Below are 11,533 nucleotides of genomic sequence, written 5' to 3' on the forward strand. Positions count from 1 at the left end.
TGCTTCCATCTTGGCCAACTTGAACTTTGTGTTGAAAAGGTTTATGCCTATGCATAGTCCTAAGGATTTGTTTGGTGTTTAGGATTGAATTGGATTGGAAAACTAGATTTTAGTGCATGTTGATTGAAAAAATGGATATCAACCTCTACACTTGTCCTACACTTGTTCACGTCAAAGATAGAAAATGAATTAATTGTGAAAGAACTTGTCCTAGTCAATCCTATAAAACGGTACAAAAGAGGTTGAGGGTGTATTTTTGCGCACCATCATAAATTACGGTGTATGCTCATCATACACCTAATCAATTGATATGTGTCATTTCACTTAATTTTGGTTTATTTTATTTTATTATTATTTTTTTAATTTGAAAAGTAACAGTGTTACATATCCAACAACATATGCTCCTGGTTTTTAAAAACACAATTTTTTGCTTACAATGCTGGAGAAAATGATACGTTAAGTTTATGTTTGTTTTTGTAAAAATTCATAAAATTGACATAAAAAAAAAAAAAAAAAACTCGAGTAGGTCACAACTTATGTGAAAAATATGAATGAAGAATTTTCACATAATTTTTTGTGTGCGCAGTTACAAAAGTGTTTAAAATCATCTCTTTGAAAGTGCTTTGTGCTCCACACGTGAGAGTTATGTATAATTTTAAGTTGAAATATTTAAACATCAGTAAAGAGTTAGGGATGAAGATTTTAACAGTTAAATTCATTCTACGAGAGAAGGTTTTATAACATTTTTTTTTTCTTCAGAATTTCGCATAAGAGAAAATTGGAGTAATGGTCTTTTATTTTGGTCATTTGAGCTTTTGGTTTATGAATTCAAAATAAGTAGATATTAGTTCCCGAACTTGTTATAATGTAGAGTAATGATTTTTTTGGTTAGCTTGTTTCCACATTATAATAAGTTTAGGACCCAATACTCAAATTTTTAGGTTAGAGACCAAAGCTCTAATTGGGCCAAAGTTTATAAATCACTGCTCCAATAAGCTCTTTCGCATAACCAATGAAAAACCATGATTAATAGTTTTGTAAAAGATGGGATTGTTTCAGGGGAACTCAGTCGAAACGTATGTTCAGTGTAATTTCGGGGTTTTTTTTTGTTCATCGCCAGTGTGCTTGGAACTCCATTACATGAGACATAGTTATACATGATAGTGCTATTTGCCTTTGCATTTCTGCTTCCATGTTGGCCAACTTGAACTCTGTGTTCAAAAGGTTTATGCCCATGCATGGTCCTAAGGATTTGTTTGGTGTTTAGGATTGAATTGGACTGGATAACTAGATTTTAATGCATGTTGATTGAAAAAATGGATATCAACCTCTACGCTTCTCCAAGTTAGTGTTTGGCTTCTCTTCTACACTTGTCCACATCAGAGATAGAAGATGAATTAATCGTGGAAGAGCCTGTCCCAGACAATCTTATAAAGCGGTACAAAAGGGTTTGAGCGTGCATTTTTGCTCACCATCATAAATTATGGTGTATGCTCACCATGCACCTAATCAATTGACATGCGTCATTTCACTTAACTTTGGTTAATATATATATATATATATATATATACATTTTTTTTTGTTTTAATTTGAAAAGTAACACAATGTTACATATCTAACATATGCTCCCGGTTTTTTAAAAACAAATTTTTTGCTTACAGTGCTGGAGAAAATGATTAAGTTTATGTTTGTGTTCGTAAAAATTCATAAAATCGACAGAAAAAAAAAGAAAGAAAAAGGCGAGTAGCTCATGACTTATGTGAAAATTTTGAATGTAGAATTTTGACATAATTGTCACATCCCGACCCGGGGCAGATCACTTCCCGGGCCCGCTCCACCACCGTAGCACGATATTGTCCGTTTTGGGCTTACCATTCCCTCACGGTTTTGTTTTTGGGAACTCACGAGCAACTTCCCAGTGGGTCACCCATCATGGGATTGCTCTAGCCCCTTTCTAGCTTAACTTCGAAGTTCCTACGGAACCCGAAGCCAGTGAGCTCCCAAAGACCTCGTGCTAGGTAGGGATGGGAATATATATTTAAGGATCACTCCCCTGGGCAGTGTGGGATGTCACATAATTTTTTGTGTGCATAGTTAAGAAAGTATTTAAAATCATCTCTTTGAAAGTGCTTTGTGCTCCACACGTGAGAGTTTTGTATAATTTTAAGCTGAAATATTTAAACATCAGTAAATAGTTAAGGATGAAGATGTTAACAATTAAATTCATTTGACGAGAGAAGGATTTGTAACCTTTTTTTTCTTCAAAATTTCGCATAAGAGAAAATTGGAATAATGGTCTTTTATTTTGGCCATTTGAGTTTTGGTTTATGAATTCAAAATCAATGGGTACTGGTTCCCAAACTTGTTATAAGGTAGAGTAATGATTTTTTTGGTTAGTTCGTTTCCACATTACAACAAGTTTAGGGCCCAATACTAATTTTAGGTCAGGGACCAAAGTTCTTTAAAAAAAAAAAAAAAAAAAAAAACGTTAGAAGTCATTTGAAAAATGGTCTTAATATTAACGATAAACTCTAAAACATCCAATATATATGATAACAAAGTCTACAATTTACTCTTACAATATGCTATATTACAAAGTAAGAAGGTAATTCTTTGACTATGGGTCTTTGGTCTTGGTTGTTGGAGCTTTTCCGTCGTCCCTCCCTAATAATTTAGTCAGTGGTACAAGTTTCTTGTTCTATTCGAAAACTTTGGATTATAGTGGCTTGTACTTTTATATGGGGCATTTGGTTTCTTCGCAATCAAATTCGGTTTGAGGGCAAGTTTGCTTCTTTGGATTATGCGAAGTGTTGGCTAGCAGTTAGGTTTTGTGACTTGACTCTTGTTTGTTTTTCAAGTGATAGCTTCTGCTTTTCATCGTTGCCTGTTTTCTCACTATTGAGTATCTAGTTGCTTTCTATTGTGGCTCCATCCATTATTCAAGTCTACATCCCTTATTCCAGTCATCTAGAGGTTGCCAATGGCTGGGTGACTCAAGATTAATATCGATGGGTCTTGTGCCAATGAACGTGCTGGAATTGAGGGAATTTTTTGCTCATCGAAAAGTGGGGCACTTGGTGATTTCACATCTAACACAAAATTTGTAACTTTAGTTGTTGTAGAAATTCTTACTTTCGTTGAGGCTGTGCGTATAGCTTGGCTAAGAGATTGTAAATATTTATTGATTGAAACATACTCCATGTTGGTTATTCACTATCCTTTTAAGGCTCATAATGCGGTCTCATGGTTTCTTATAATGGATTGAAAGAATTGTCTCTGGCAGCTTCAACAAATGCTTTATAGGGAAGGAAATCAGGTTGTAGATGTTTTTAGCTTTATATGTGACATATAGTTATGCTTATTACTAGTGCTTTACGGTTCCAAATTTTATAGCCTTTGGTCATGCTCGTGACATTTCATTTTGTCCTTATTATCGTTTTTGTTGATGGTTTTTGTCTTAGTGGGTCCTGGCATAGTTTGTTAGGAGTACTGGATCAATGGATGAGAGATTGCCTCTTGTTAGTAGATTATATAGGCAATTACAAAGATAACTTATCTTGTAAGCTGTTATTGTTGTTAAGATTTACACTTGTATAAAAAACTAAGTTTGTAAGAAAGAAGTCAGTTAGTGTGAATGAAATATTCCTTTTTCCTCTCTAAGAAATCTCAAGAATTCTCTCTTTGATCATGTTTCTCTCAGAGTTTATAGATTGATATAGGTTAGTTTACAGAGTCCTCCCACTTGTATCATTTTCATTCACCTTCTTTTATTATCAGTAAATTTAGTGAAAGAGGGACGGGCGTGGAATTTCTAAGTGTAATAGTCCTCACTTAAAAAACCAAGGGTTGGTACCTCACCTAATCTTTGTCCATTTAAAAAACAATATAATCAATATAAAATTCTCGCCTTAAACAACCGTTGACTGAATACTAACAGTAACAGGTGCCAAAACGTAATCAGCAATAAATTTATCAGGAGCTTGTTTGATTCCACTGGTCCCAATCAGGTTGACTTCATTGGCAGGAAGTTGTCAGTCAATTAAGTCGCAAAATACTTCCAATAGAAACTCACATGCATAGCTGCTAGATTTGGTCCTTTCCTTCGAAAAGGGATACGGTCCATTAAGTTCAGAAATTTGGATCATTGAAATTTGATCAACGGTTAAAATTATTATAACTTTTAAAGTGAGTTCCTATTTGTAGTAGTTGGATCAAATTTCAATAGTCTAGATCCCCGAACTTAATGGGTTAGGAGGAAGAGATCCAGAGATGATCCCTTTCCCTTTCCTTCGGCCTTCATCTCAAATGGATATACATGAACAGTTTTGTTCCGGTAGATCAATATGGTTAAAAAAAATTATAGTCATTCACAGTTTAATTTTAATTAGACAGTATGCTTATTTAACTTTTTTGTTGTATTCTTTCACCGTTAAAATTAAAATCAAACAGTTTTGTACCTCACGTATTTTTATGCAAGTGGTGGAAAATTTTAATTATTAAGTTATTAATCTTTTAACACACATAACCCATCATTTATATAAGGACACGTGATGTATCACATCGTATGATGATCATACTGAAAAATATCTAGTTCATGTGACGTGATGTGAGGGGTTTGGTTTGGTTGGTAACATGGAACTTGATTAATTAGATTTTTTTTTGGTCAATTAGATTAAACCATATCTTACGAGTGTTCTTTCTCCAGTAATGCTCTGCATATATAGTTGCCAGGACATTAACGGTCTCTATACATGACGTTTCAATCTTAATTAGTTTGTGCTTATCATATAACTTAGCAGGTACACTAGTGTAATTACACTAATAGATCCTGCATTCCACTTTGTTTAACTATGTGTCCAACCAATATAAAAATGGAGAATGCCAAAGTCATCCACGGTAGATTGAGTTCTGACCTTTGATGATATGCGAGTTTTAAATATATGCATTTTTACAATTCGTATATGCGAATAGAGAATTCTACTCACACGTATGAGTTGTTTGGTTAAAAATTGACCAACGAAAATTACATATCTTAATTATGATTATTAGTGTGAATAACTTGTAGCTCACTGGGTTAAAATATTTGTTCTTGCACTTCAAGTCCCCTCTTCGCATTTCTTGCCCCGTAATTTAATATAAATTATTCTAGTATTGCTTATTAAAAAAAAAATTATGATCATTGGCGAGTATGGTTCATAGGGGTATTAAGACCAAACTCAATCCTGGACTAAGTAGCTATTTTTTAGATTTTATTTCTCTTCCCAAACCCAACTCATGCTAAATATGCGAGCTAGAAGCTAAAAATCAAACAAAAGCCAAATCCCCCTAGGATTTAGTCCAGAAAATGGTGTGGGCACCACCAGCGGGATCCCACCCACATGGGCATGTCTCTCAGTATTTATTGAATCCAATGGCTAAGATTGAATATAATCAAATCTAACGGTTAAAAAAAAGATCCAACGGCCCAAATTTAAATCCAATGACTAAAATAATTAAAAAAATTATTTAACTCAAAATTCACCCAAATTTAGTGATTTTTTTTTAATATTTATCGGAATTTAAATATTTTTGAGGTTAAAATGTTCATAAAATTAAATTATGATAGTGTATATAATTTTTTTTTTAAAAAAAATTACTTCAAAAGAAAAAATTAGCCTAAATTTATTCTTTAATAATCTCAGGCTAAAAAATTTAGACTAGAAGGATTGGAGCAGAAAAACTGTTTCTGGGCTAAAACCTAAATTTTCTAAGCTAAAAATTTTAGGTTTTAATTTAAGAGTTGAAGATGGTCTAATGTGCCTCTGACTGATATGACCCCAGCTAGAGAACTCATTGAAGGATGCGATGAATTTCTCTTGGTATAATATGGACGCATGCCAACATATTCACTTACATGATTTTTAAGCACAACATTTTCACGAACTTTAACATGTGTGGACCTTCGTTGGTACAATGGCACTCCAACGCACTACCAAAAAATGATCCTTGCAATATGAAATTTGACCGACGAACCACATTTTGTCAGATTAGGCTATTTTATTTGATGAATTATGTAGTTGGTCGAGCAAAGCTGGTCAATATTTAAAGTTTTTTTAAAAAATCTTTACGTGGCAAAAGGATTTTGTAGGGTAAGAACAATATCATCGGACAAATTTTTGGCACCAAAATAGAAAAAATGGCGTGTAATTTGTGAAGATTTGTCTGATGAAATATAGGTTCGTCGGCTTGATTTCTTTACCCGACACCCATTTCGTCTAGCCAAGTTTTCATGCTGTTCGACAAAGGCCATAATGACCTGTAAAAAAATTTACCGACAAAAATTTTGCTCAACGTCTTCCTTATAGTTGCCTGACGAAATGGTCCGTCGAGCAAACTTTTATTCATTAAAAAAGTTTGTGCCTTCCTCTTTCTCCCCTCCTCTTTCTTCTCTTCTCCCCCTACCCTTACATCGTTGCTCATGAACCTGTAAAACTCACTCGGTCTCTGTCTCTGTCTCCCAATTGATTTAATTTTTTTTTTTTGGTTAAATATTTTTTATTTAATTGTGTAATTAATTAATTTTGATTGTTGTAGGTTTATGATTGGATTGGAAGAAAATACTACCTATTTGGCAGAAGCCAAAAAAAAATTGGATACCACAACTCAAAAATGGCAAAGAACAAAAATATTATTGGGGGAAGAGGATCCTCTCCGGATCCACTTTGTGGGGATCTTAGGGATCCTCACATCTTAGTCGTTTATCGTACATCGTATGATCAGTTTTCGTCAGATACTATTTGTGTTTAATGTTAAATAAAAAAAAGTCAAATTATTTCTGATCACACGATACACGATTAATGATTAAGATGTGAAGATCTCTAGGATCCTCACAAAGTGGATCCGGATGGGATCCAATTCCATTATTAGGTAATGAGAAAAAAATTTCAACCTATACGTGGACTGCAGCTGGTCTCCTTTATTAAAAAAAAAAAAAGGGGCTATTTTGATATAGATGCCTCAAATTTGAATTTTTTTAATCAAACATCTATAACTTTTAAACTTTTTATCAAACATTCTTCTTCTAATTTTTAATTAAAAATTATGATTTTTATTGTATTTAATTAACCAACTAGTTCAGACAATAATATAACAAATATTCTAAAATCACCACATACATCCTATCTTATCTTATCATAATTCGTTCAAAATGAATTTTTCTTATTCAAATAATTTGTTGTTTTAAATTCTAAAAACACATAAACATCCTATTAACATACAATTATGAAATATAACACGCATATATATTAAATATAACGTACCAAAGAAATATATTAAATATAATGTACCAATCATTTGGTACGTTATATAAATTTAATCTGGGTACGTATTAGTATTTTGGTACGTTATAAAATATTGCTTTTGGTACGTTATGCAATTCTTTATTTAGTACGTACCAAGTTATTAGTATGTTGTATTATCCTTATTTTGGTACATACAAAACTTATGGTACGTTATGTATAAGTTGTGTAACCAAAAAAAAAAAAAGATAACTTTTCACATTAAAACATTGCACTAAAAAATATTTTGTCAACTTTTAATAATTAATTATTGGAATAAGGACTCATTTTAAATAAAAATAAAAATGTGAAAACTCTTAGTTCACGTTTCTACTATAAGTAGTTGTTAAAAAATTCATATTTATTTTTAGTTGCCTGAAATTAGGTAGTCTAGTCTATATCTCAATTTTAATTATAAATGTCTCTTGTTTTTTTTTTTATAATCTATATAAAATGTTGAGTTGGAAATTGGAAAAACTATATTTCATCCAATTAATCTTGAACCCATATAATTGAATCCTTAAATTGAGGAAGGGATGAGATTCCATAAAAATAGCAATAAATTAATGAATATTATTGAGTACATTTTTTTTTATACATAAAAATGGATTTAAAAGAATTTATAAAATACTTAAATTAAGAATTACCTGGAATATTAAGTTTAATTAAAAGTAAAAGCACTTTAATCAAAAGTTGAAAAGTAACAAATGTTTAATTTAGAAAAATCTGAAATGAGGCATCTAATTCTAATTTATCCAATAACAAAGTTGTAACATTCACCTAATAAATATGAGAGAGGAAAATAGACATAAAAAGAAATTAAAAACTGTGCCATAATAAATATAGCTCTAACAATGGAAAATTTGCAATATAGTAAAAAAAAAGTTTATTTGGAAGATACAAACAAAATTTGGTTTTCTATAAATTCCATCTCGCTTAAAAAAAAAAAAAAAAAAAAAAACAGTGTCTATATGAACATAATTTTTAACCAATCTAAGTTCAAATAATTGAGACCCTCCCGTATAATTATCAGCGGCAATAATTAATTGAATTAATTAAGAGTTTGTGCAGGCCTCTACGTTGGCCGTTTTGGATGGGGAAATTAATTGAATTAAATAGAAGAAACACACTATTTCGTCATTTTTTTGACAAATTTATCAATTCAAAAGTTGACTCTGTGTGAAACCTCTTGCTACCCTTTTCTTCAACATATTATGTTGACATTGTTTCGACACTTGAAATTAAAACATCGAATTTTCCTAACAGCTCAATACACTTGTTTATAATGACAGTTTGAGTAACACACTGTTTCGTCATTTTTTTGACAAATTTATCAATTCAAAAGTTGACTTTGCGTGAAACCTCTTGCTACCCTTTTCTTCAACATATTATGTCGACATTGTTTCGACACTTGAAATTAAAACATCGAGTTTTCCTAACGGCTCAATACACTTGTTGTTTAATGACAGTTTGAGTCGGTCTCAAAAACCAAGTTGCCTTCCTAAACAAAACCTCCATAGAATGTCCTCATTTTTTCTTCATTCTCTTACGATCACTCCTTTTCGTTGGAGTAAGATTCTCCTTTCATCTGTTTTGTACTTTTAAATTTTCGACTGCCTTTATAAAGTAGCGTTTTAAACCCTGAATTTCTAGTCTACTTTTTCTTAGCATCTCGTAGTAGGTAATTTTTTCTGCGATGAGCAAACTTCGACAGCATAGTTGTTTTGCATTCTTTTGCCTCCTCTTCATACTCCCCACCTTAGTTTTCGGCGAGTGCACCTGTGAAAAAGAAGAAGGGGATGGGGACCAGAACAAAACCAAAGCTCTAAGATACAAAATTGGGGCGATTGCATCCATCCTAGTCGCTGGTGCACTCGGTGTTGGTATCCCAATTCTTGGGAAGACCATTCCGGCTTTACACCCTGATAGGAACATATTCTTCATCATCAAGGCCTTTGCAGCCGGGGTCATATTGGCTACTGGGTTCATCCACGTGCTCCCGGATGCTTTTGAGAGCTTGACGGACCCGTCTCTTAAGGAGAACCCATGGGGGAAATTTCCCTTCACTGGGTTTGTGGCCATGATGGCTGCTATTGGGACTTTGATGGTGGATTCTTTTGCCACTTCTTATTACAGCAGGTCTCACTTCAAGAACAATATTGATGCAGACGAAGAGAAGGCCCAAGAGCATGAGGGTCACGTGCATGTTCATACTCATGCAACTCACGGCCATGCTCATGGCGCAATTGATACTTCACCCTCAACAGAACTTCTCAGGCACAGAGTGATTTCACAGGTGATTTTCTTTTTGAATATTTTTTTTTTTTTTTTGTGATTAGTTAGTGGTGAATTTTTGTAATTAGTTATTTAATTTTGATTTTTGTGGTAGGTTTTGGAGTTGGGGATTGTTGTGCATTCTGTGATTATAGGAATTTCGTTAGGTGCTTCTGAAAGTCCTAAAACAATAAAGCCTCTTGTAGCTGCATTGTCTTTCCATCAATTTTTTGAAGGCATGGGACTCGGTGGATGCATAACTCAGGTAATTTTTTGCCTACAACTATTGATGTCAATATGTTCGTACCCAAGTTGGTTAGAGCAAAAATAACACTGGATGTTGATCGGATATATATTTTTTAATGTTCTTTGTAGGCAAAATTCAAGAATCGAGCTGTTGCAATCATGTCATTGTTCTTCTCTCTTACAACTCCAGTTGGGATTGGCATCGGAATTGGAATATCAAATGTTTATGACGAAAGCAGCCCGACTGCACTCATCATGGAAGGCGTTTTTAATGCGGCATCAGCTGGTATCTTAATCTACATGTCCCTTGTTGATCTGCTAGCAGCTGATTTCATGAACCCAAAAATGCAGAGCAATGGAAGGCTTCAAGCTGGAGCTAACATATCTCTTCTTCTCGGAGCTGGTTGCATGTCTTTGCTGGCCAAATGGGCTTAAACTAGTTAGTCAATCATGGATGTTGTCCATAATTTTTTGTTTGCTTTTCCCTATGTTTTCTTGCTTCTTCTTTCCTGAAGTTTTTTGTTCTCAATCTCCAAATTTGCATCGAATTATTAATTCAAACAGTGGTTATTTCGTGTAAGAGAATTTCTTTGCAACTCAATGCAAGAGTGGTTATTTGCTATACAGTCAACTTTTAATTTGAACCGTTAATCTAGTGGATCCCTCTACTATGCATATATGCATCAATGTCAACACCCACCATGTTCTTTTCCAATTTCTACTTTGAAATTATGATAGGTGGAAAATGCAAAGCAAGTTTCTTTTACTATGGAAAAAATTGGTCCCCGTATTTTCCAAAGTAAAGGAAAAGTCAGCAGAAATCTTCAAGGAGCGATTGAAAATCTACGAAGGAAATTCCAACTAGTAAAAAACACAAAAATAAATGAAATATTATACATACTCGAAGAGGAAATGACATGCAGGATTGACCTTGAGATGGTCATTTTTGGCTGAACTCCTATTTCCACCTTCAAAACTCCAAACATACGATAGTAAGTGCTGACTCATAAAACTCCTTTGCTTTTGAGAATCTCAGTTTTTTAAAGGGGTCTAAAAGGTGCTCTTATTGGGACATGTGTTTGTTTTGTTGAAGGGTTTCTGAGAAGTGCTTTTGGGTTGTCAGCTCCTGGGCTCCTAGCTTGCTTAGGGTCTCCAAGCAGCAAAACATAAGACGAAATAGCTGGGGGTGCATAGTTTAGTAGTGCTATATAAACAGATCGTAGATGAACCCAATGCGAGTTTTTCTATCTTTGCTTGCTTTCTCGTGATGATCGATGAGAATGGATAGGAGGCTCGTGAAATTGATGTGAGGGGAAGGAATGCCTATATGTTTTGGGAGCAAACTCCAGTCGTATATAAAGGGCATGGATACAAGCTATGCCTTGGAGTGCAGGACAATCTTGAATCCCCTTTGTCCTATTAATCAACGTAGAAATGAGAACGTAAGGATTTATGTAGAGAATCATGGTACTTACCTGGGAAGTAACTTAACACCAAGCCAGTAGAAGTGAATTCTTTGGATTTGACTATACAATTGCTTGGTGGACACAGCTAGATATGATGCCAACATAATCATCAAAAATAAGTTTGCTGTATTTTGCACGGTCTGGTATTTGAATATTTTAAATTGGACAAGAAGCAAGCAGTGTGCTTTTCCCTTGGCTTTCTTCATGCAGACTATACATGCAATATTATAC

The 11,533-nt window shown here is 33.7% G+C and overlaps 1 protein-coding gene across 1 annotated transcript; it reads left to right on the forward strand.

Moving 5' to 3' along the window:
* Nucleotides 1-8,785: 8,785 nt before the first annotated feature.
* LOC103967767 (zinc transporter 8-like) lies at nucleotides 8,786-10,458 on the forward strand. The gene is made up of 3 exons (XM_009381063.3): nucleotides 8,786-9,612; nucleotides 9,706-9,855; nucleotides 9,966-10,458. Exons 1-3 carry the CDS (start codon nucleotides 9,013-9,015, stop codon nucleotides 10,269-10,271), a joined length of 1,056 nt encoding a protein of 351 aa, XP_009379338.2. The 5' UTR covers nucleotides 8,786-9,012; the 3' UTR covers nucleotides 10,272-10,458.
* Nucleotides 10,459-11,533: the final 1,075 nt, after the last annotated feature.

Source organism: the organism of the source record quoted next, unplaced genomic scaffold, assembly GCF_019419815.1.
Source record: "Pyrus x bretschneideri cultivar Hongxiangsu unplaced genomic scaffold, Pyrus_bretschneideri_v1 Contig12, whole genome shotgun sequence".
NCBI lineage: Eukaryota > Viridiplantae > Streptophyta > Magnoliopsida > Rosales > Rosaceae > Pyrus > Pyrus x bretschneideri.